The sequence below is a fragment of the Artemia franciscana genome, chromosome 17, assembly GCF_032884065.1.
Source record: "Artemia franciscana chromosome 17, ASM3288406v1, whole genome shotgun sequence".
Lineage (NCBI taxonomy): Eukaryota > Metazoa > Arthropoda > Branchiopoda > Anostraca > Artemiidae > Artemia > Artemia franciscana.
This window is the reverse complement of record NC_088879.1, coordinates 22,787,408-22,814,557: the sequence shown is the minus strand read 5'-3', so window position 1 is coordinate 22,814,557 and position 27,150 is coordinate 22,787,408. Positions and strand designations below refer to the sequence as shown.

Below are 27,150 nucleotides of genomic sequence, written 5' to 3'. Positions count from 1 at the left end.
CATTTTTTCTCTATATTATTTCCTAGCAACTACCATCCTGTGATACTTAATGGCTGACATACGGCACCCTCTAGCAAAGCATTATTAGACATCGTGTTTTTTGGGCATTTTGGCTGCAAAAATATCGGTTTATGCAAAAGTAAATCGTTTAGACTTTATGAAAAATCCTAATAGCATTTCTTTTGATGACTTCTGGCGATTGAGGCCAGCGTGGTACAATTTACCAACCTGATGCCACCCTCTGGCCGATATAATCACACCTAAGGGTTTCTCAACTTTTTCCCCAAAGATAACTTTATAAACTAAAATTGACCATTGTTTTATTTTAATAGCGGAAACATGTCATTTCATTGTCATATTGCGATGCTTCATTGCAATTCCCAGCCTGTGACACTCAATGGCAGACACAAGACATTCTCTGGTAAGCATTATCACATTTATTGTTTTTTTAGGCATTTTCGTGCAAAAATATCCGTTGTCACTAAATCGATTGTTTAGACTTAATGAGAAATCCCCAGTAGCGTTTCTTCTGATGAATTCTGATAATTGGCTCCAGGATGGCACAATGTACTAGTCCAATGACACCTCTGGCATATATTATCCTACCTAAAGTTTTTCAACCTTGTTCCCAAAAAAATAACTTTATAAACTAAAAATGACCATTGTTCTTATCTGAGCAACAGAAACTTGCCATTTTATTGCTAGGTTCCGATTTTCCATTGAAAATACCAGCACACGGTACCCTCTGGCAAGCATTGTCACACGTATGGCATTTTCCGGCATTTTCCTGCTAAAAATCTGTTTAACTCTTATTAATCGTTTAAACTTAATACTAAATCCCAAGAGTCTTTCTTTTGACGACTCCTGGCAATTGAAGCCAGAGTGATACAAGGTACCAGTCTGAAGACACCCTTAGTGCACATTATCACACTTAAGGCTTTTTCAACCATTCCCCACAAAAATAATTTTATAAACTAAAAATGACCATTATTTTATTTGAACAGCTTTAACTTGCCATGGTTTTCTTAGAGAATGAAATAAACTTATTCAAAACATAGGAAAATAGTCCTTCTTAGAGAAATTTTAGAAATATTTTCTTAGAGATACTAGTGGTGGTGAATATACTAGAGCAAGATCTTCAGAGTTGATATTACGCAAAGAGATTTCGAACCTAAAAATTTTAGTTGATAACGAAGGCCAACTTCCCAATATATGACAATATATTTGGAATATATACACCTCATGTATATAATGATAATTATATGAAATATATGACATAATGAAAATGAAATATATGAAAATATATGACATCTCAAGAGAGAACATGATGAAGTACATTATGGGATACATTTCACACATTAATTTCTTCTAAGAATATTCCACATACCATTATGTCAATAGAAACATTTTATTACATTACTTTGTCATGATTCCATTATTTTTAGGGTACTCTAACAAATCCAGCGTTTAGAACGTTTATTCAAAAGTCAGAGATACAAAAAAGGAATAGTCAGACACAAATGTACTACTACCAGGCACATAGGGGATCTATTAGAGTCTCAGATAGGTTTGCAGGGTTTGTACCGAAGTCTGAGATAGATGGGCTAGGATTTGTTTTCCAAATCTGCATAGAGACATACAAACATGCACACACACATACACAAAAACAGACAAAAACACATACAAAACACAACACACACACACACACACACACAGAAACACACGCACAAAACACCCACGCTCGCACAAAAGCACAAACAAAAGCACACACACGCAAATACACATGCAACCAGACACACAAACTGAGGAACACAGAGAGAGAGAGAGTTGACAAAAAGCGCATACACAGGCATACACACCGATTTCAACACACAAAGTCTGAAAAAATTCACACAGAAACAGGCAAACACACAACCAGGGACACATGCATGGGAAGAAAGTGACAAACAAACACACAGAGTCAGACTCACACAAGTACAGACACAGAGACAGGCACACATGATTAGACACACACATACTGAGAGTGAGAGAAAGAGGGAGGGAGAGAGAGAGAGAGGGAGAGAGAGAGACAAAAATACACACTTACACACAGAATCATAAACAAAAACACAAGAAGATAGACAAAGAGACATATAAACACACAGGGATAGTGCGAGGGCAACAAAAACAAACACAAACACACATAAACACAAACACAGAGTGGTAGGAACAGTCAAAGACTCAAGCACGACAAGAGAGACCCAAAAGACACAAATACACACTGCGTCAAACACAAAAACACACAAGGAAGACACAGAGACACGCAAATAAACAGGCACGATGAGAGAGAGAAAAAAACACAAACAAAAACACACAAAGTCAAACACACAAGGACAGACATAGAGAGAGGCAAACACACATGCCAAGATGAGGGAGAGACAAAAACACACAAACACAAAGAGTCAAAGACACAAACACACTTGAAAACACACATAGACAGGCAACGACACAGGCAAGATGAGAGAGATACAAAAACAAACACACAGAGCCAGACACACAAACAAACAAAGACAAACATAGAGACAGTCAAGCTCGCACTCTGAGATACAAAGAGACAGGCGAAGACACAAGGACGAAGATATATATATATATATATATATATATATATATATATATATATATATATATATATATATATATATATATATATATACAAACACACGAAGACAAAGACAGGCAGGCAGAAACGTGCTCAGACACACACAGAGACAAAAAACACACACAACAGCACAGAGTCAGACAAGCAAACATACGAAGACAAGCAAAGAGACAGGCGAATCCACACTCAGACACACAGAGAGACAAGACAACACATAGTAGAGACACAGGGACAGCGAAAGAGAGACAAAACGCACACACACTAACGCATGGAGTAGGCGCACAAACACACAAAGACAAAAGCGAAGACACAATCATCTAGATCAAGGAGGCACACTCGTGCCTCTTTAAAGAGGTGAACCACGACAATGTTAAGCGATCTTCGGTTCCAGTGGTTGCAAAGGGATCGAAAAATTAAATCATAGAAATTCAGTGTTGGAGACCTAAGTTCTATTTTATTAGGGAAGGAGGGACGGCCTTCTCTTGCTTTGCTATAGTTTTAACAGTCTATTTTTTTGTTTTTTTTTAGAGAGCAGAGCAAAAAAAAAACTAATAAAAGACACAACAATCACAGGAATATTCAATATCCATTTAAATAGTCAGTTTGTAAGTACTGATAATTAGCTTTTGACATGAAACAAAACAACACTATTAACAAAACATCGAGCTTAATTTAAATATCAAGGACACTTTCATAACACTAAAACCACCTTGCCAGAATACAACTCCCAGAGTCCCAACCTCATCTGTGGGTATACGCCTGTAGACACATACTGCAAAACCTAGTACACACATCGTTTGGTTCGTTTATTGCCCCCCTCCCCAATTAAGAATGCCAAGAAGTCTATCAACTACATCAAGGAGGCACACTCGTGCCTCTTTAAAGAGGTGAACCACGACAATGCTAAGCGATCTTCGGTTCCCCCTCCGACTTTTCCTTCATGGGGAAAATCTGGCCGAAAGTTTCGACCCCCCAGCCCCAGCCCCCCTTTAACGTTGTCCGATGGGGCTGAAGTTCACAAGTTAAGAACCCCTAGGGCCCAGGACCTTATTCGCGAAATTTCAGCTCGATCCGATAACTCCTTCCCTGTTTTCCAGAAACCACGCATAGCCACTTAATGTTCATGTTCTCCTTTTTTTTTCTGCCACGCCTACAGGTCACAGCCAACATCGGATCTGGGTGTACGAAGACTCATTCGACGCGGAATTCTCCGAGTAATTTTCCTGGAAAGTTTCGTCGGAAAATCTTAACCCCCCGATTTTCTAGCTTAGAAAAACCCATTTCCCCATAAGAGCCCATGTTAATTTTTGAAATTCTTAAAAGTTATTTAAAAGTTATATTTATACACATGCAGGTATTTCGACTGCAAACATACCCGGTTAGCTCAGTCGGTAGAGCGTGGGACGTTTAATCCTAAGGTCAAGGGTTCAAGTCCCTTATCGGGCGGTTTTTTTTTCACAAAATATGAAAAAAACTTCGTTTTCTTAAAGAGTTAAAGAGGCTGCGTCCCAAAGTTGAACCTTAAAACGTACAGGAATTAGGAGAGGCAGTCCTAATTCCTGTACGAGGAGTACAGGAATTATTAAATTACATCCACTATGGATTGTAGAAAAACGTACTGAAAAAATATGAAAAAAACTTCGTTTTCTTAAAGAGTTAAAGAGTCTGCGTCCCAAAGTCGAACCTTAAAACGTACAGGAATTAGGAGAGGCAGTTGGGGGGCTGCCGCCAACCAAACCCCCCGCTTTTAAGGACTCTTTTGTACAGGTTTTTTGTTTTGTTAATTAAAAGAGGGCCTTACCGAAGCCAAGAGGGGGGGGGTTAGGGGGGCGGAAGCCCACCTCAACAAAAAACCTGTACAAAAGAGTCTTTAAAAGCGGGGGGTTTGGGGGGCGGCAGCCCCCCAACTGCCTCTCCTAATTCCTGTACGTTTTAAGGTTCGACTTTTGGACGCAGCCTCTTTAACTCTTTAAGAAAACGAAGTTTTTTTTCATATTATGTTCCATTGCATCAGAATGGTGCAATGGAACATCTGAATCTAACAACGAAATTATAAGATTATATTGTTAAAATAAAACAATGGTTGTTTTTAGTTTATAAAGTTATTATGTTTGGAAAAGGTTGAAAAACCCTTAGGTGTCATAATGTGCACCAGAGGAAATGATCGGACCGGTAAATTGTGCCACGGTGGCGTCAATTGCCAGGATTTATCAGCATATTTTTATTAGAGATTTTTTGTTACGTTTAGACGATCAATTTTAAAGTAAACATAATTTTTGCAGAAAAATGGCGAAAATGCCATGTGTGTGACAATGTTTGCCAGAGGGTGACATATGTCAGCCACTGAGAGTCACAGGCCAGGAATTGTCATGGAACATCGCAATTTAACAAAGAAATGGCAAGTTTCCGTTGTTCAAATAAAAACAATGGTCATTTTTAGTTTATAAAGTTATTTTTGCGGGGAAAAGGTCGAAGAACCCTTAGATGCAATAATGTGCGCCAAAGTGTGTCATCAGGCTGATAAATTGTGCTGCTCTGGCCACAATTGCCAGGAGTCATCAGAAGCAACACTATTGGGGATTGTTCATGTAGTTAAAACAATGCTTTCTAGTGTAAACGGATGTTTTTGCAGGAAAATGCCCAAAAAATGTCATAAAAATGTGCGTGTGATAATGCTTGCCACAGGGTGTTGTTTGTTAGCCATTTAGTTTCAAAGGCTGGGAATTGTCAGAAAAATACCAAGAAAAAAGATAGAATTAAGTCATATGTCCTGTGCCACCTTGAATTTGCCTTTAATAAGTCACCCTCTTCTCTCAATGGCTATAGATTTATTGGTTAAAAGTAATGGTTTTCATGTATTATTATATTTCTGATGTTCTGGATATACATATGCTGAATTTCTCATCATTTATGTTGCTAATCTTCGATTGAACAACTTTCTAGTTGAAAATTTCTCCCTCCTACCTGTATAACATTCATTTCAGTTTTCTAAGAATAAAGTTTTTTAATAATGCTTGTAATAGTTGTCGTATTTGTTTTTGTTTATAAAATTTCTATGTACAACAAGAGCCTTCATACTTTAGATTTCTTGTTCCAGGATAGAACTCCTATATATTCTACTAAAAAAATGTAAGCATCTTGTAGCCTTGTATACATGTATACATGTATTCTCGTTTAAGATTGCATCCAACATCTGTATAAAATTGGACTTTTGATAGACTTTTGATAGTATATGAAGTTGTACCATATTCTAGTCATAACAATACTCTTGCTTTTATTTTACCTCTGATAGCGCATTCAAGTTCCAATATAGTAATAAGCTCCATTACTAAAAATGTGCCGAGAACAATCCCTAATATCATATGATAAAATCCTCTAAAGTATTACTTAACAAGCAGGTCCATATCAAACGTAACAAATCTCCAGTAATCAATTTTCTCCCAGACTTCTCAATTATTACAGACGTAAAAAACTCGTGATCCATATATTTTTCGAAAATTTTTTATTAGGAAGTATTCCCCAAACGCTAGTAACATCAGTTGCTTAGTGGTTCAGTTATCTAGCGAACCATTCCGTTGAAGGAAATCTCTTTTGATTTCTAACACGGACTAAAATCATTGGAATTTAAAGGTTCCCTGACTAAAACACGTTTGAAAAGAAAAATTAAATCTCGCAAAAAATACAAAAACATCTTGAAAGAAAAATTAAATCCTGAAAAAACAAAAATCTCTTAAACTATTACGTGACATCCTACGCGTGGATCATCATTACGTGACTCCCCACGTGCATGTCCTCTTTAATTACAAGTGGGGATTCCCTACCGGCCCTGAAGAAACAAGTCACGTTAGGATGCGTCGTCCTTAACACAGATAAATATTCCCTATTACGCAAGAACCAAAGAAATCTTGAAGAAAAACATCTTTTAAAAACGTTTTGAAATGTCTTGAAACGTCTTGAAAAACACCTGGTAGAAAAATATCTTAAACAATATCTTAAAATGTCTTGAAAAACGTCTCAACAGTGAAAATAGATGCTATGGGTACCATTGGAATTGACTGCTAGGAACCCCCGTTGGAATTTGTTACTAGTCCCCCTCCCGTCGGTATTGGATGCTAGGGCTCCGTTTGAATTGAGTTCTAAGGGCCGCTGGTGAACTTACTCGCAAATGACCCTATTCGAATTTAATGCTAGGGACCCAAGTGACATTGGATGCTAGGGCTTCGTTGGTAAGGTTAGTGGCCCAGTGAAATTGGATGCTAGGGCCATGATGGAATTGGATGCTAGGGTACCCAATGAAATTGGATGCTATAGTCCTGGTTGATCGGTTGGGATAGTTGCCCGGGGAAACAGTAGAAATATTGACTTGTTGGGCCCATTGAGATTGGGTTTTTAGGGCTCCCGTTGCAATTGACTGCAAGGACCCCCATCGGAATGGATTTCTAGGCACCCTCTCCCATTCAAATTGGATGCTTGGGCTCCCGTTGAATTAGTTTCTAGGTGCTCCCGGTAGAAAAGGTTGCTAGGGGCCCGGTGGAATTGCTCGCTAGGGGCCGGGCGTCTTGAAGGCTCCCTACTACCAGGCCCTGAAGGTTTTCCATGACCCCTGGGTTTTTGAAAGAAGTAATGCATCTATAACGTACTGTGTACGTTTGCATTTTTACTATTGGATCCTGAAAATGTTCCTCCCTTACATCCCTAGGTCTTTAAACCATTAAAATACACTCTCTTTTGCGTAACAAACACCAACATCCTTAGAAAACATTTCCGAATACGTAACAAGCACCTGCGCCTTGAAAAAATAATACCTGCGTCTTTATGGAATCGCTGTGAAACGTCGTCATGATCTTAAATAATTATGGAAGAAAAGAGTAGTGGCTATAGATCATTGTGAATTCAAAATGCCCCCACTACTCAGATGAGGCTCATTTGATTTGAAGTTGGAAATAATAGTTCCTTTTTAAAAGTCAAAAGTGATTTGAGGGCAACCATCCCCCTCCCCCCCCCCCGACGCTCATCATTCCCCAAAGACATCCAATTAACATCTGAATAGAGCAATTTTGGTCATAGGAGTTGAAGGGTTTTTATAGAAAGGTTGGTCGTATATACTGCGGAGGGGGATCATTGAATTGGTAATCAGAATTTCTAGTGTCCTCTTTAAGGTGCAAAACGATCAAAGGGAAGCTACCCCCCCACACGTCGTCTTTCCCAAAATAATCCAATAAAATTTTTGATACAGTCATTTTATTCAAAATAGTCCGAAGATCATATAAAAGGCTTTTGTGGATGATACAAACCACGAGAGCCTGGGGGCAAAAGTTGCGAGTTATGCCCCGGGGCATTTAAGATTTATATGGAAAAGGTGGTTGTTTAACTTTAAAAGAGGCTCATTTGGTTGAAAATTGTAAGCTCTAGTTCCTTTTTAAGCGTCTAAAGTGACGGATGGCATTCAGGGCCCTCCTCCTTTCCCAGCAGCCCTTTTTTTCACAAAACGCATCAGATTGAAATTATGAGGTAGCAATTTTGTTCAAAAGAGTCCAAAGAACATATAATAATCCTCTAAGATTGACACAACCCCCCCACACTCTGGTGATAGGGTTGTAAGTTATACCATTAGGGCATACAAGGTTTTTATGGACTGGACGGTCGTATAAGCTTCAGATCGGTGCATTGGATTTGACATTAGAAGTTATAGTGCCCACAACCCCCCAACACTCTAGGGATAGGGCTGTAAGTTATACCATTAGGGCATACAAGGTTTTTATGGACGGGACGGTCGTATAAGCTTCAGATTGGTGCATTGGATTGACATTAGAAGTTATAGTGCCCTTTTTCAGAGTCAAAGTGATTTTAGAGCAACCAGTCCCCCCCCTCTCCCTTAACACCTGCAATCAAAATTTGGAGATAACAATTTTTTTCATCATTGTCGAAGAGTCATGAAATTATGTCTGTGAGAAAGACAACCCCCCCCCCCCCAACGAATATCAGGGCAAGGGTTGTTAGTTATGAACTGGGGGTATATAAGGTTCTTATAGATAGGGTGGTCGTATATAATTTGGAGGGGACTCAGAAGATTGGTAATTAGAAGTTCTAGTGCCCTTCTTAAGAGTCAAAGTGACTAGAGTGCAGCTACTCCCCCCTTCCCACAAGAAAAACGACATGTTTTCCCGAGATGCATCCAATAGAAATTTTGAGCCAGTCCTTTTATTCAAAATAGTCCAAAGATCATATGACGTGGCTTTTGGGTTTGATAGAAACCACCAGACCCTGAGGGGGAGAGTTGTAAGTTATCCTCCTGGGGTGTTTGAGGTTCCTACGAAATGGATGATTGTATACAATTTAGAGGTGGATCATTTATTTGAAATTGGAAGTTCTAGTTCCCTCGTAAGTGTCAATAGTTATGGAATTCAACTATCCCCCAACTAGCCTACCCCTCTTTTCAGCAAACGCATCTGATTCAATTTGTGCGATGGCAGTTTTGTTTCAAATGGTCCAAAGAAAACATAACAATGCCTCCAGGTTGGCACAACCCCCCAGAGCCTGGGAAGGCTTTAAGCTATGCCCATGGGGCATATAAGTTTTTTTTTTTTAATGGATGGTCGTAATAAATTCAGATGGGTCTCAAATTGATTTTAAATTGGAAGTTATTGTGTCCTTTTTAAGAGTCAAGGTGATTTGAGAGAAATTCCTCCCTTGCCTTCTCGCCCTCAATATACGCTATTTGTGAATTTGAACTCGTTTGTTTATTTTCAGTCGATTATGTAGATGCTTAAAATATGGTAGGTATTTTTTTGCTCGATTGATTTGTTTGAATTGATAGACAACTCAAACGGATTTATTTTGGCAGGATTGGTTTCGTACCCCATCTCCCTTTTTCCAAAGATTTTACAATTTATACCAGCAATTATCTAAATTTTATGCACAATTCACATTTTCTAAAACTTACCACCACCCCCTCCCCCTTAAAAACCACGCAAATGCCTGCCAATGGCTCACTCATTTTGTATAAAACAAATTTGATAGCTTATAATACAATTAATCACATTCATGAAGATCGCAATATCATTATCTTATCAGTGTCAAAACTATTCCAAAGCTTGGTCAAATTGGAATCATATTATTTTGTTCAGTTAGATACTGCAGTGACTAGTGCAATTTTTTCAACTCCACTGAGGATTCGTCATATGAATGGATAGATTTTAAAGAAACTTGGGAATTTTTCAATCCAGTCTTAAATCGAAGTTTGAAGAGAAAACAAGTTTTTAACATAAAAACTGAAGGGTGAGTTTTATTTCAGGCTTAAATTGTTTTGGATGTTATTTAATTGCTTATACTCGGCTAGGGATACAGAGATGAGGCCTTTACTTTAGATTTAGTTGAAAATGATGTATGGTAAGGAGAAGAATTGTAAACACAATTGCAAAGGGGTGAGATTCTTTAAGGTTGTTGAATTTCCGTAAGGTTAGCATGGCGGGGTTCCTTTAAAAGGGAGCAAATAGGCTACATAAAAGGCTAAAATTCTCAAGCCAGATAAGTGGGATGTTGTGGTAGCCAACTTTTCTGAAAGTCTTTGAATCACCCAGCCCCGTATTCTGAGAAAATTTTGCTGCTTACTCCTGTTGGGAGCATTGTCTGAGCGTACCCTTTTCTGGATATGACTAGATTGAACAAAATAGCAATTAAAATCATTCTAGTTTTATTAAAACAATGGTAGCCGAATGAGGGTCAGGCACAAGGGCTTGGTTATACTTTTTTTCGCATGGTGACCAATGGTCTGCGTTGCGCGGCTACCGACCTCCTGTTTAGATGCCTTTGGCAGGGAGTGCTATGCTCGGTCGGGGAAATCATTCGACGCTTCCCGTGCCCCCCCCCAGATTTCTCGAGGTACCCATTTACAACCGGATCGACTCCGACTGAGCTTACCGAGTCACACTATTGACCCCCGTCCCAAACCAAATAACCAGTGACACCAGGACCTAAACCCCTGACCTCAGGGTTTCAAGTCGTGAGCACTAACCATTCGGTTGGGCTAGGTTATGGAAAAAATAACTTCAGCAGGGAAAGGGTGGAGAGATACCTTCGCGGGGTAACAGATTTGTTGATAAATTTGCAGTTTTCAGCATTATTTAGCTAGGATGAAAATTAATACATTAGGCTACTTGGTGCCTTTTTTTTGCTCTTTCATGATTCAATAATGTCTTCTGGGGGAGATTTTATTTTGAGTCTTTAAGGGGGTCTCAAAAGGTAAAACAGTCCATTTAATCAAAAGTTTAAAAATATATTTCTAAAAATGCTTCCTTGTGAAAAAAATTGCCATTTGTATCTGATTCAAATATGGTAGTTATTTATTTTCTTTGTCCAAACAATAAAATGTTATTTTGAAAACAAATTTATTGGAATTTTTAAAAAGAGCATGAACCCCTCAAAATGACATCGCAGCAAAATTGACGTCATTTTTAGGGCTTTCTAGCTCTTTTAAAAATTCCTGCACATTTGTTGTCAACGTAACATTTTAGTATGAAGACTAATGGAAAATAATAATTAAGCCACCATTCCTGGCTATAAATGGCAATTTTCCTCACTAGCCAATTCTTAGAAAAGTGTTTTTAAACTTTTGTAAGCTATGGGCTGTTTTAAGCTCTTTTAGCTTTTTAAGGGCTTACACTGTAATTTACCTCAGAAGCAATTACTGATTTTGGAAAATGTTTAGTTTCGTAACCACCTGTCTAAACTGGAACCTGCTGCGAAGCAGCATAGTTTCCATACTATAGTACTTAGAAATGCTAATTCTAGGAGCGCGTCCATTTCTGGTTGACCCTCCTCCTCCATGGGGCAAGCTAAAAATGAGTAAAGTGGGATTGCTTACAGGTAATATTACCTATAGTGCGAAGCTTATTAGTCCATGAGCCCCGTGGGCAGCGGGGCGAGGTCTGTATTCAATATTTATTTATTAAAGCTTGTTTAAGGTTTTTTTTTCTTTTCTTTTAGTTTTATCACTATTTGTTGAATAAATATAGAATACAGACCTCGCCCCACTGCCTGCGGGGCTCATGGACTAATATGCTTCGCTCTATAGGTAATCTTACCTGTAAGCAAGCCCACTTTACGCATTTTTATGGCACTTGGTATTAACCAAGTGACACATAGCAATCGCAAATTCTGTCGAGAAGGATATCGTGTCTCAAAGGTCTTATTTTAAGTCCCGACCGGATCTGGTGACATTGGGGGGCGTTTGGGGTGGGGGAACCTAAAATCATGGAAAACGCTAAGATTGGAGGGATCAGGATGAAACTTGGTGGGAAAAATAAGCAGAAGTCTTAGATACGTGATTTACATAATTGGAACGGATCCGCTCTATTGGGGGGGGGGTATTCTGAAAAATTAGAAAAAATTACGTATTTTTAACTTACGAAGGAGTGATCGGATCTTCATGAAACTTAATATTTGGAACTAGAAGGACCTCGTAACTCAGATCTCTTATTTTAAATCTCAACCGGATCCAGCGTAATTGGAGGGGCAGTTGGGGTGAACCGGAAACCTTAGAAAATACTTAAAGCCGTGAGATCAGGATGAAACTAGATGGGAAGAATAAAAACCTGTCTAAGATACGTGGCTGACATAAACGGACCGGATCTGCTCTCTTTAGTGGAGTTGGGGGGGGGGGTAATTTTGAAAATTGAGGTATTTGTAACTTACGAAAGGTGACCATATCTTAATGAAATTTGATATTTAGAAGGATCTTGTGCTTTAAAGCTCTAATTTTAAATTCCGACCAGATCCTGTGACATTGGGGGAGTTGGAGGGGGAAACCGGAATTCATGGAAAACGTGAAAATTGGGGTATTTTTATCTTACGAATAAGTGATCGGATCTTAATGAAATTTGATATTTAGAAGGAATTCAAGTCTCAGAGCTCTTATTTCAAATCCCGACCGGATGTTTTGACATTGGGGGGAGTTGAAGGGGGAAATCTTGGAAAACACTTGGAGTGGAGGAATCGGGATGAAGCTTGGTGGATAGAATAAGCAAATGTCCTTGATACGTGATTGACGGAACCGTACTGGATTCGCCCTTTTTGGGGGAGTTTGGGGGAGAGGTTCAGTGATTTGGCGAGTTTGGTGCTTCTGGACGTGCTAGGACGATGAAAATCGGTAGGCTTTTCAGGGAGCTGAACAAATTGACTTGATAAAGTCATTTTCCCAGATTAGACCATCTGGGGGGCTAAAGGGAGAGGAAAAATTATCGGATCTTAATGAATTTTGATATTTAGAAGGACATTGTGACTCAGAGCTCTTATTTTAAATCCTGACCGGCATTAAGCCTCTTATTTTCCTTTTAAATCAATCTATTGATTCATAGAATTTTGTTAGAGCTCATACTATATGATCTCTCGGCTCTTAGCTCTTCTTGCCTCGTCACAAGTGTCATATGAGCTCTTAGCACTTGTTAGTCTCGTTGGAGGGGGATTTTAGAAAGCTAAAAAATGGATGCGCTTCTCTAATAATGACAAAGAAACAATATGCGATCATCAGATATCTTGCTATATGCAGTGATACGGACTTTAGACAGCTTGTGACGAAACTAAACATTTACCTTGAATTATAAAAGAGTATAAAAGGCATCAGACTACATATTCACTTTCATCCTAGCTAAATTATGTTGTAAACTGCAAATTTACCGACTTGTTAATGCTCCCTTACGAACTAGACAATATAGTAAAATTCTTAATTTCTTGCATTATTACTTAATTCTCGCTTTATTACGTTAAAGAAATTTCAATTTCCTTGATTTCAGGGTAATTAACTGATTATTCAGATTGCTAAGAAATAAACATACCTCTAGAATTAAAACTTCATCCATAATTCAAATATACCATAATTTCCTCGCAAATTTTCTTCACCCCCCCCCTCTAATGGTCAAATATTAACCCTTAATTGTACATAATAATTCGCTGAATTTTTCATACTTAGTTCTTTTCTTTTTATTTGATTTAACGGTCTTTTCGAAAAGATGTAAAATTTATTGCATGTATACAATTCAGGGTTCATATTCGACCATGACTTCACAGATGATTCTATTCTTGATTCTATTCTGATTCTATTCTTGATTCGATTCTATTCTATTCTGCATCCCAGTCCCCACCTAACGCCGAGGAATCACACTGTTTTTGTGATTGTATAGCCTATAAGGATCTATCATTCGGTATTTACGTATGATGCCGACCACACTCAAGAAATGGAGTTAGGTTAATCATACTGAAATATACCAAAATATGATGAAAATATAGTGCTTTGGTAACAAAATTATGGAAACAACTACAGAGAATTTTGGAAAGCGGGCCGCCCAGAATGCATTGTATTAATTACCTAACCAACTCTATATATTAAGTATTTAATTAGAATATACCAGCATAGTAGTTTATTTAACTCAGGCTAAGCTGATTATCTCCGAGCGGACACAGAGAAACCGGTTTTAAACGGGTAGAGATTAATTTTGTGGTCGTTATAATACGTAAGTACCTATAATTCATTTGGCGTCCTGACTTTCAGAAATCACGCACATCAAGTGGAGCGTCCCAAGTGTGATGAAAATACACCTAGCATTGTGCAGACTATATTACGCATACAGGAACTGTATGACGTGCGGCGGAACTTTACGGCACACATGGTGCTCCAAGATGCACTGTGGGAAGGCGGAAAGTGGACCCCTCGCTAATATAAGATATTTAGGACTCTTTAAGATTTTTATTAAAGAGCAAAATTTTGCCCAAGATTATTATTAATTTTTTTCAATCGTAAAAAATTTCATCGTGATAACAACTCGGTACCTTTTAAAGGAAAAATGGTTGATTCCTAATGAAGTTCTTTTAGGACATCAATATTTTCATGTATCCCATTTCAACTCTTGGTTTTTTTTTGTTTTTATATATATATATATATATATATATATATATATATATATATATATATATATATATATATATATATATATATATATATTAGAAGCAAATCGTTTGGACATCTCAGAGAAATAGAGGACAGCTGAGAATATATAAATGTAAAAGCGTTAATGTGGGCTACTTAGGACACGGAAAATTAAACTTGATTGTCGATGGGCTATCTTAAAACTCAGGAAAAAGGGGAACCCAAATTTTATTGAAAAAACCTACATTTGCAGTTGTGCTTTTTTGGTAGCAGCAGGAACAAAGTTAAAAATAGATACGGAGTGGGGGCTCACAGTGACGGTTCGGGCCTCTCTTTTGTACCCGGTGCTTAATTGGCGCCCTCCCCCTGTGGCAAAAAAGTTCAGGTCAAATTAAAAAAAATCATTAAAAAATATTTTCAGTTTATTAATTAATAATATATTTTATTTTCTTATTTAAATAATTTAATATTTTAATTGCTATTAATATCTCTATTATTGTTATTTAATTATTTTTATTCTATTAATTACTAAATAATTATTTATTTTAATAAAATCTTTGTTTTAATAAAATTAAAATTAAAAAAAAATTACGAAATGACTATAGCCGATAGATTATTTATTTGAAATTTTGTGCCCCTAAAATTTCTGCGCTAGGGAAAATTGATCCCTCTGTTCCCTATAAAACCACTTCTTTAGAATCAGCAAAGCTCAAATTCCAAGTTCCAAGTTAAACACTAGATAAAACGTAGGCTATGGCACCCAATAGTGTTGGGCGATAATTTGATTAAACGATACATCGATATATAAATGTTTTTTTCTTTTCATATTCGGTAATCGATCTATCAGTTTCGATATTTTTTATCATTTTTTGCTCAGATTACCTTTAGGGGTTGGCAAAATTCAATAACTAAGCAGTTCAATAACAAAATGAGATTTTTTTGCATAATATTTTTTCAAATTTGGGTTAAAATACAGAAAAACCTCTATTACATGAACGAATATTGCAACAACTCTGATTTGGAATTGCTTGGGCTCAGGGTAAAGAAAAATAAGCTACTAGCTATGTCTGGCTATTCAAATCAGAAACATGTCAATATTTTCTACTGGGAATTTGTTCTGCCTTTCAATGATTAAATAAATAAAAAATCGTTTTTTGCAACTGAAAGTAAGAAGCAACACTAAAACTTAAAAGAACAGAAACTGTTCTGTATATGAGGGGTGTAGCTCATCCTCAATACCTTGCTCTTCACACCAAAGTTTCTTTTTGTATGTTCTGTATATGAGGGGTGTAGCTCATCCTCAATACCTTGCTCTTCACACCAAAGTTTCTTTTTGTATTTTAACAATCTTCTTACTTTAATTAAACGGCTCTTGTGTTTCAGGAGTTTTTTTAAATAATTGGGACACAAATTAGAAATTAGTGTAAAGAGTGAGGCATTGAAAAGAGGGATTTGTCCTCATATACGTAATAATTTCTGTTCTTTTTAAGTTTTAATATTGCTCCTCAGTTTAGTTCAAAACTTTTTTTTAATTGCTTTTTTGATCTGTTTTTCCAATAATTTGGCTTTTCTATCCATGAAAAATCTCCCCCCCCAAGAAAATTCCTCCTTGAAAAATTCCCCTCGCCTAAGTTCTCCCGTACGATTCCATCCCTGCTGAAAATTTGCAAAAAAACTTCTTGCGGACGGTTCCGCCAGGAAAATTATTTTTTAGCCTACTTTTGTGTGAAAAAAAAAGACTTATTTTTCTTCTATTCTCTAACCATTTTGTAATACATGCTGGAAATTTTTCTTCCGTGGAAAATTTTTCCTGTAAATTCTCCCTTCTCAATGTCTCAATGGAAAGTTAGTGTGAAGTTCCCTATGGAGAATATCCCCGCGGCCAATCCCCCCCTCCCTCACGGAAAAATCTCTTTAGCAATTGCAACTGCTTTTAAAATTTCCCGGAATATTTCCATGTTTAAAATTAAATTTGTAAAGAGAAATCAAATAATAAGAATTTTGAATAAGAATTCTGGCAAATTCCCTCTTTTGAGATTGGGATAGCCCACAAAAATTGTACGGGGGGATAGGCCGGGAAATTTTTGCTTCCAAAGGAAAGGAGGTTTGTTGTGTACCTTCATCAGGAAACATATAGGTACAAAAAATTATCAAAATACTGCTTCCTGTTTTCTAATGCTGTTTAGAGTAACTTCCCAGGAGGTTTTCTTTGAACTCTTTTACAATAACTTTAACTTTAAAAGAAACGAATTGCCACGATCAATGGTATGTCACCGTTATTGCTGATGATGTGCTGTAAAAAAGATTTCCTCATACGGCTACATCCCTGGTTTTATTCGGCTGTTCTCTGTTACACTTAGCTTTTTTCGTTTATTTTTCGAGTTCTTGAGAAAATCGAAATATACCCATTTTAAAAGTTTCTAGAATGGGAAAGATACATGAAACTGCAGGTTTTTCTCAATAGGTTTCTTGAATTGTGTGTTTTTCCCGTCTTCGCTACGCAATTTCTTGCTTGATATTGATCGTACGCTATGTAGTTTTACGGGTCCATAATAGGTTTTGACAGTTTAAAACATGTTAAATTTTGGTTTACCCCTTTGGAAACTAGACCATTTCTCAGAGAGCATAGTAGATAGAAAAATTGTTCTGTGCTGTTGGAATGAACTATCAAGATTAGGGGAGGTTCGGGTTTTGGCTGAGGATAGCCATATTGCTTTTCCAAATAGTAATTTTCCAAGACTCTGCTATTAGAAACTTGGGGAAATTGGTCTATGGTATCCAAAGCGAATTTTCAGACATAACACTATTCACTTAAATTTGAGTCCTAGTCAAAATTAGGCTAACCAAGATTTTAATGTAGGCGTCTCTAATTAAAACGTTAATGGTTTTATTTGTAATATTTGATAATTTTTATTGTAAGCCATGGTTTTTTATACAGCGAAAAAGCTGATTTATCCTTAACAGTTAACCTAAGCCTGGAAAGAACATTTCAACACCTGCACCTTTTGGTAGTATGCATTACGCATGCGTCAATGGAGCAGTCTACGTGCGGTGCGTCAGACTTTTACAATTTGAGATTAGCTCTGCAAGAGTTATGACTGTTCTATTCATAAATGTAGTTGATAGACTGCTTGGCATTCTTAATTGGGGAGGGGGGCAATAAACGAACCAAACGATGTTTGTACTAGGTTTTGCAGTATGTGTCTACAGGCACATACTGTGTATACCCACAGATGAGGTTGGGACTCTGGGGGTTGTATTCTGGCAAGGTGGTTTTGGTGTTATGAAAGTGTCCTTGATATTTAAATTAAGCTCGATGTTTTGTTAATAGTGTTGTTTTGTTTCATGGCAAAAGCTAATTATCAGTACTTACAAACTGACTATTTAAATGGATATTGAATATTCCTGTGATTGTTGTGTCTTTTATTAGTTTTTTTTTGCTCTGCTCTCTAAAAAAACCAAAAAAATAGACTGTTAAAACTATAGCAAAGCAAGAGAAGGTCGTCCTTCCTTCCCTAATAAAATTGAACTTAGGTCTCCAACACTGAATTTCTGTGATTTAATTTTTCTGTAGATTTTCACTATAGTTTGTCCAACATTTAAGAAAGGGAATTAGGAGATTGAAAAATATTTTGATATTATTATTTATCTTCCCCAGATGTTTTTCTTCTTTTTTTTTTACCGAGAACAAAAAAATTTAAAGCTTGAATTTTACCTAAAAACTAATTTTCTTTCGATTTCAAGTTTTTTTTTTTCTATGCTGTGCAGCAGTTTTGATTTTGACATGGATTCAGAATATGCTTGCTTTATCAAGTTTGGGCCCACACCCTAAAGAAATTTGCTTAAGTGAAATCACCGAGGTATCCCCTTTCTTAAAGATAATTTATGATGCAGTTTTTTGTGATTTTAAATTGCAAACTTTATAATAAGCCATTTAATTAGAATTAACCGAAAAAGGGTATTGTTCCCTACAAATTAAAATACATAGGGCGAACTTGGGACTCTGGGGGTTGTATTCTGGCAAGGTGGTTTTGGTGTTATGAAAGTGTCCTTGATATTTAAATTAAGCTCGATGTTTTGTTAATAGTGTTGTTTTGTTTCATGGCAAAAGCTAATTATCAGTACTTACAAACTGACTATTTAAATGGATATTGAATATTCCTGTGATTGTTGTGTCTTTTATTAGTTTTTTTTTGCTCTGCTCTCTAAAAAAACCAAAAAAATAGACTGTTAAAACTATAGCAAAGCAAGAGAAGGTCGTCCTTCCTTCCCTAATAAAATTGAACTTAGGTCTCCAACACTGAATTTCTGTGATTTAATTTTTCTGTAGATTTTCACTATAGTTTGTCCAACATTTAAGAAAGGGAATTAGGAGATTGAAAAATATTTTGATATTATTATTTATCTTCCCCAGATGTTTTTCTTCTTTTTTTTTTACCGAGAACAAAAAAATTTAAAGCTTGAATTTTACCTAAAAACTAATTTTCTTTCGATTTCAAGTTTTTTTTTTTCTATGCTGTGCAGCAGTTTTGATTTTGACATGGATTCAGAATATGCTTGCTTTATCAAGTTTGGGCCCCCACCCTAAAGAAATTTGCTTAAGTGAAATCACCGAGGTATCCCCTTTCTTAAAGATAATTTATGATGCAGTTTTTTGTGATTTTAAATTGCAAACTTTATAATAAGCCATTTAATTAGAATTAACCGAAAAAGGGTATTGTTCCCTACAAATTAAAATACATAGGGCGAACTTAAATTAGAAAAAAAATCTGTAAGTAACCTACCAGAAAATTTATTACTAAATATATCGAATACAAATTTCATGTGTTATTTTATTTAGGAAGAAAAGCAGCAAAAAATAGGTGGCAAAATTTGTTTTTCATTAACAAAGCTGCGTTTGTAGAGTCCAAACTGGATGCACAGCATCCAGTTTGGAGCTCGGAACTTTTTTCCAATATTATTTTGGACATGAATTTGCTTTTCGACGTCAAAACACTATATGCTTGATGCAAGCTGTTTTCTTCGTAACTTTTCGTTTTTAAAAATAAAATAAGATGTTTATTACGTACGGAAAAATTTCAGTTTCAGCCCCATGAAAGTCCTAATTAGGGATCTCTTTTAAACTAATTTTCCCTAAAAGTTTCTACTTTCTTAATGGCGTCGGTGGTCGCTGCAATAAACGTATGGCGCTGCCGTTTTTGACTGTTTGGCTCTTCATATACTGGCTTATCATATACTGTTCGGTACAGTCCTCTGGCAAATATTAATGCCAGGACTTTCTCGGATTCAAAAATGGGCATTCAATGTTGAATCCTTTTAGTACGCCATCTTTGTGAAAGTTGTGTATTAAAATCAGCATTGACTTGGGTGATCGGTTGACCGTTGACATGCTAAAGATTAAAAGAAGATTTTCTTTCTTCGTGTCCCAAAACTATTGAATACATCGATAAAAATTCGAAAAAATTCTTTTTTTGGCCAGTTATCCTTGAAAACCCCCATATCCTTTTAAGAAAAGAAGTCTCACGCAAGGCCTAGAAATCCAACAAAAAGTGATTAATCCCTCAAGCAGCTGTTTTGTTAGCCAGGGTACGCGTATAACTGCGTAACCACCGGTGGGCGGGACTCAGGAGGATAAATTCTTCCTCACGGAATTTTTGTCCTACAAAAAGGTACTAAATATTTAAGTGAAACTTGTTAACTGTTGTAACTTTTCTAACCGTGGCCACGGGTTATGTCCCTGTTTAACCTGTCATAACTATTGTGTTTCTGCTTCTGTTGCAACTCCGATAGGGATTGTTTGCCCTACTGTCTTAAAAAGAAACTGTAAAACTAAGGAAAATTAATATCCACCTCCCCCTTCAAGAACACAGTCTGAACTCCCTATAGAGGGATTTAAAGTTCTCCAATTCTACTGAAAGACCATCCTATTTTATTTTTACCTTTTTTTTTTGTTCTATGTTGTGAAACAAAATCATCATGGGCGCCCATAAGCTGAATTCTAATGGGGGGGGGGGCTATGACAAATGTTTTTTTAACCTTGAATACCCATTTATACTTTATTCGCACGATTTTCTCTTTAAAAATGTAAATGGCAGGGGGCTGTCGACCCCTGCTCCCCTTATGGGCGCCCTTGACACTTATTGATAACGTGCAAGCTTTATCTAGTTTTTATTTACCACCCAAAAAGGAATTCACATAACAGGGATTCGTTGAGGTTCTGGTTTTTCTCTAGAGTCGGCCAAAAAAATTAAGGTATTTTCCTACTATTAAAAGACATATGACAAAATTAATTTGAAAAGAAAATTTAATTTTGAATTCAGTCCCAGAAAGCTTATCTACAAAACGTACCGAATCATTTTTTGTTCTTTTATTTAGAACTTGAACAAATAATTCGGGGACATTAGTTTCTTCCTGTAGCAAAACGCTTTGATGACGGAAGGATTTTTCATTCCGTCGATACAGTAGACAAGTTTTCTGGTTCTAACTTCAAAAATCTGAACTTTAAACCCGATCTTTTTCCCAGATTTTTTATTTTTCATTTGTTAATCCGTGGAAAAGAGTCCTAATTCTTTGCTTTTTCTTAGTATATGACTTATTGATTATGGGGTAACCTTGTAGTAACAGTTCTAATAAAAACTATCTTTCATACTCATAGACTATTTTTTTTATGTAAATAAATTTTGAGCGGTTAGTCCAAACCTAGTAAAGCATTCATCGTTTGAACAAGTCTCTAAAAAGAAAACATTTTCATCGTGTTGAAGAAAATTTTTTAATCCAAAACTTGTTTTTTTATTAATGAAACTTTTGAATTTCAAGCCGTAACTCACCCCCTAAATTAAGAACCTCAAAACTTTATGGATTTGCATTCTGTACTAAAAGGAATAGCAAAACAGGCACGATGAATAATTTTCCCTTTTTAATATAATCTATCCTGCAGGTATCGATACATCCAAATTTAGTTTTAGTAAGCCCGATGTAGTTTATGGGAAAACTGACCCTCCACTGAAGCCTTATTACCAGTGTTTTTTTCTTACAAAACCAAAACTCCTTTATTTTTTAGGAGGATCATTCTAGAAATACAAGATACTCATGAATTGCAGTCTCGCCGTCTGTGGTCTAGACAAATAAGTTTATAGAATTTACAAAGTTGCGTAAAATTTAGAAGGAAAAATGGGTCTTATGCAAAATAGAATAATAGACAGACATCCACCTTCCATATCTGTTGAGTTGCACCATTGCAGAAGGTGCTCCAATTAGATCAATCCATTATTTCTTCTAAAATATAATCAATAGTGCCCATTTATTGTGGCCAAACCTTCATATTAGATATTGTGACACAATATATTCCAAGCTAAATACGGGCTTCGAAAAAGGGCCTATTGAACCATCTTGAGTAAGACTCTTTTTTGTCACGTTCCATACCAAAAATAATTGAGACCAACATAGAAAACATTTTATAGCTCAATTTAGAATAGACTTTTGAATTTACTAGTATTTTGGTTTTTAACTTGTTTATCTTTGCCCTCCCCGTAACATTGTATGGAAGTCTCCATACTTCTGTGACAGTAAAGTTTTTTTTTCATTTTTTTTTGTATGCATATTTGTATAGATCTCTCCCGACTTAGACCCTCTTTCATCCCAAAAATGTCGGAATCCATCTTGTATGTGATTCTAGCCTAATCGTAAGTTGAAACATGGAATTATTTTTTTGAAAATTGGGTTACAGTTTTGTGTGTTTCACAAGTACCTTTGAATTAAAGTTTTTTTTATTCATTCATTTTTTATTCTGTATACTAAGAATAAGATGCTTGGCTATTAAAGATGATGATATATGCAGGATGAATAACCAAAGGATGAAAATATGTAATGACTCTGTATGTTCATCTAATTGTAAATATTTTTCTTATTTTTTGGATGGGACTGAGCCTTGAAGCCTCAGCAATAACCACTGGGAGCCTAGTGTGCCATTCCTTGAGATTCCTCGTATGATCTAGGGATTTTGGTCCTAAGGTTCTATCTCGAGAAACCTTTTAATTTACTTTTATGGTGTTTTTTTTTTTTTCCTTTTTTCATTTTGCTGACTGTAAATATCCTCGTTCTTTCTTCTGATCGAGTTTTTTCTCGTCTCGAGAAACGTATATTTATTAAACGTTTCCATCCAAAATTTATTTGCACGCAAATATTATTATTAATTTCATTGGTTTTCCATACCTTGAAATTTTGTGCAGGTGAGGGTTAACTATGACAATTGGCCTTATTAGTGTTTCTTTTTTTAGCCGCTTCATTGCCAAAGAGAAATTTTAAATTTATGGGAGTTTAGCCTCAATCCCATAAACCCCTATAATTAGGGCCTTGATTTTATTATTTACACTTTTTTTCTATGCAATTCGCAAGTATTGATTTAGAAAATAACTAACCCAGGAGCAAAAGAGTTGGATTGGCCATAGAACCAATTTTTACCTAAACAAAAACTTTTAGCAGAATTCTGGTTTTAGAAAAAAATCAAGTTTAAAAAAGAACTTAATGTATTTTCTGCTTTAGATTTAATTTGCTTTATTTTATATCGTTTGAAGTTTTTTATATATTAGTAAAAAGTTGCTGCACAATATAAAAACTAATAGTTCTTACCCTTGGAGATAAATCAAAAGCTGGTTTGAAGTAACCGGTGTCGCAAACGCTGAAAAATACGCTCTTATACAATAAGCTTAAATCTGTAAGAAGGGGCTTTCATTTTGGGATGAGGGAGGGGCGGTATTTCAGGCCAGTTATTTGTCTTCTCTGTCTCTGCAGTTACGATGATACTTTTAAATGTTTGATCTAGTTGGTATACAATCGGAAACCTAATGTTATTAGGTTAAATGTTGGTTGGATGCTTTCTGCTTCGGATTTAGAAAAACTATTGTAAATTATTTAGTATTATAACGAGCCAATCTCCTATTTTCCTTTGATGTGTGTTGAGCTTTCATTTTATTTGACGGAATATAGTAAAAATGTAAGGTAAAGAATACGATAATGGACTTCACAGTTCCTACCAGCGACGCTGATCTCCGTTTCATGACCCTTCATCCAGGAAGTGTAATCAGGGGGAGGGGGGCCTGTCATTCTGTGCTTTTGCACAACTTTCCTGTTTACCTTCCCTAAATTTCTCCAGGTACCCATTTAGAGCTGGTTCTACTGTGATTTAGCTTAAAGAGTTCACTGACTTTTTCCAAACCAAATAATGAATGACACCCGGACTAGAATCCCTGTCCTCACGGGCAAAGAATTTCAAGTATAGGGTGCTAACCATTCGGCTAGGATCGGTTCGGCACGGACTATAGTCGGCAGATTTTTTTTACAGCCACTGGGCTATACAAATTTTACATCCATTTACTGTATACATTTAAAGCATGTAAAATCTTACTGGATTGTATTTAGTTATCAAATAGAAATCAATTCACTTTTTTAACATGCGTTGTTTCTGTGGCCCAAGTGAGACCAAACATTTTTCTCCTAGATGCTATTGCAGAGATTCACCAAGTTTGAAATCACGTCACTCTTTTGCGATTAAACTTGCGCTTGGTTAACTCAATCCACACTGAGACTTAGCTAACGTTATACTTAATTTATATTAAATTCGTTGATATTTTTTCTTCTTCTTGATCGTCCGTCAGTTCATTCTTTACATCTGAGGATTGATGAAGAAGCTCTCTAACTGGATGGCTTTAACTCACTTTAAAAATGTTAGTATATATTGAAATTAAGTTTTGGCTCGAGCTAGCTCTGAATACTAACTGAATGTCACTGTGAATAGATCCAGAATCAGCCCATTCCCAATTTTAGTAATAGATACATCTGAACGTTTGCTAAATCTGATTGTGAATAGGCTTGTGCTGATTCGTTGCATAGCGCCTCTCGCATTTAATGTTAGTAATTGTTGGTACCCCAGGAATAATTCAATAGCCCGTACATTTCAAAGTGCTAAATACTTATTACGACCCACTATAATTGTATAATTGTTTTCGCGCTTGAGTGTGGGGTCAAGTTCAAATAACCCTTACACATATAGGAATTCCAATTGTTTTTTCTTTTTTCTAAAATATAATGAAAAATAAAGCTATTGGAAAATTGTAAGCATATTCCAAAATTTCAATTTTTGCATTTTTTTTTCTTTGCATTTTCAGCCCCTAGAAATATTATTGTACCTTCACTTCTATTTACCTCTATTTCTTTAGAAAAAAAGCAGAAATTTCCTAGATAGTATATGTAATTTTTCCTTTCCAGAAAAATGGCCCCAGATATCTCGGATGCTGTAATAGCGGCTACTCCCACTGAATCTTTTCCTGATGGGGACTACATGCTTGTGTTTTATGACCTAAGTTTGACAGGTTTCCGTCTCATCGATGAAATCATTGACATTGGGGCCTACTGCAACAGCAAAGACAAATTTTCAGCCGCTATTATGCCTTACTGTGACTTACCCCCGAATCTTCAAAATATGTACGGCATGCGAGTCGTTACTATTGGTGGTAAGTACCGAGAACTAAAAGACTGCGTTCGCAACGCTATCATACCGTCTCGAACTGAGTATTCTGGATTAAATGAATTTCTTGGATGGCTTAAAAAGGTAAAAGGCGAGAAAGAGGGAGTTATTCTTGTCGGCTGTGATGGACGAAAGAGTAATGCAGTGCATTTAGTCCAGGCTTACATGCGCTATGGTATGTTTGAAGCTTTTACTGAAATTGTTAAAGGTTTCGCAAACCTCAATGATTCAGAACATGAATTCAAGTCTTGTCGCAAGTTTATTACTACGTCTGTTGGAGAACATCAACTTTGTCTTGATGCTGCTGTAAAGCGCGCGGTTTACCTTGAAAAAGCTTACTTGATTCAAAGTAAAGAAAAAGAGCTTAAATTTGAATCCTTAAAATCAGTTATCTTTTCACCATCCAGTGCTCAAGCTGAGTTGAACAAGATCAAAGAATATGTTAGTAAAGAAGCCAATTTGAAGCCAATATTCAGCTATTACTTTGGCCCACGTACAAGAATGGGTGTTCGCTCATACGCTGCAAAACTCCGACGGCTTCTTGTTGATGCTGACCTAGAATTTGCTTCTTTAGCTGAAACATTTGCTCGTAAAGGAGGAAAAGATGGTGTCCGCGAAATGATTACAGAGTCTGTAAAAGGAAAACCGGAAGAAATAGAAGTTCTGATTGATATAATTTCTACTCATTTCGACCCACAAATGCAACGAAAGGATATGCCAAGTCTTGTACGAAATGGAGGTAATCCAGACAATAGATTGGATCGTGGCGAGAAATATCGACGTCGCTCGCAGTCTCAAAAGAATCGCTCACGCTCGTTTCACCAGAAGAAAGTTTCAATTGCTGATCAAGAGCAGACAAGTGTTAAACAGCCTTGTGAAGTTAAAGTTTCAGATGCAGTTGATGCCCTTGGTGAAAATGTCGCAAAACTGGCACTTGAGGCTTAACCTTTGTTCCATTTATCATTTCGAAGTTTTTTTTTTTTTTTTTTTTGTTATAAACAAACGTACCTAGTTTTCAGATTCTTTCCTGTTTTGTAAGACATACAGAAGTATGTGATGTTATACACTATCTTTATTATAGCTGGAAGAGATAATAAAGCTGCATACACTTCTATTCAATGCATGAATATATTTTATACCAGAGGCTAGGTAATGATTTTTATTTACTTTTTTTTAAGAAGGTCTTTTAAATTATCTCAAATGTAACTCATCGTGGTATTTCTTTTTTCAATTACCTAATTTTCGGCGCCAGGAAATATTTTCTTTCTCGGAACTGAAAAAAAAACAAAACCTTTTGTCTAAGCAGAATTTGAGTTTGACTCCGTTACCGTCAGAAATTTTGCAACTGGTTAGAAAGCATCACCCAGTGATCGTGAGTCTAGTCTCGTAAATTAAATACTAACTCCACCTCGCCAAGCACTGAACTGTAGACCCTTTGCTCATTGAAAGAAGAAGCAAGTTGGACAGACTAGGCGTGGACCAAATACAGTGAAACTGGACTTGAAGTTGGTTGGTTATTTTTCGACGTTATTAGCAATGATGGGACAACCCTAAAATATTTCTGAAGGTAAAATAGAGTAAGCAAAACTTTGAATTAGACATTATTTTTTAGAAATAGCGCAAAAATCCCACGACAGAGAAACCGTACTTTCATGCAAAACGTTATTTCTTAACGTTACCGGATTCCCTCAGTGGCATAATAGAAAATCTAACATAAAACAGAATGTACATAGCAGAACACTCATATGAGTTCCTGGTCCTCGTAAACTGGGTGAAAACATCTGTAAGCACGGTTTAAATATATTTGTGATTCTATCGCGAGAGTTTTTGGCTATTATTAGAAAATTATTGCTGTTTTCGAGGGCCACAAGCTTGCTGCTAGCCTTAACCTTAAATAACAAATTAAAAAAAATATCTCTAAAGGACCGGAATTTCCGCACCATATCTACTCGATCCTGCGACTCAGACTCAACGACATGAGGACTAAAGAGCGTGCGACCTCTTGTTTTCAAATACTCCATGGTCAGTCAAGGGTTACAACTACGTTTGCCAATAGAGTTCTTAGATAGC

General features: G+C 36.4%; 1 protein-coding gene across 2 annotated transcripts; it reads left to right on the top strand.

The window, feature by feature from the left end:
* The first annotated feature begins 9,753 nt into the window (after positions 1–9,753).
* LOC136038014 (maternal protein exuperantia-like) lies at positions 9,754–26,194 on the top strand. 2 transcript variants are annotated; one of them, XM_065720942.1, is made up of 2 exons: positions 9,754–9,916; positions 24,822–26,194. In XM_065720942.1, exon 2 carries the CDS (start codon positions 24,826–24,828, stop codon positions 26,023–26,025), a length of 1,200 nt encoding a protein of 399 aa, XP_065577014.1. In that variant the 5' UTR covers positions 9,754–9,916; positions 24,822–24,825; the 3' UTR covers positions 26,026–26,194. The 2 variants fall into 2 exon arrangements, with proteins under 2 accessions (XP_065577014.1, XP_065577013.1); XM_065720941.1 differs by lacking the exon at positions 9,754–9,916 and adding an exon at positions 10,010–10,062.
* The last annotated feature ends 956 nt before the right edge of the window (positions 26,195–27,150 follow it).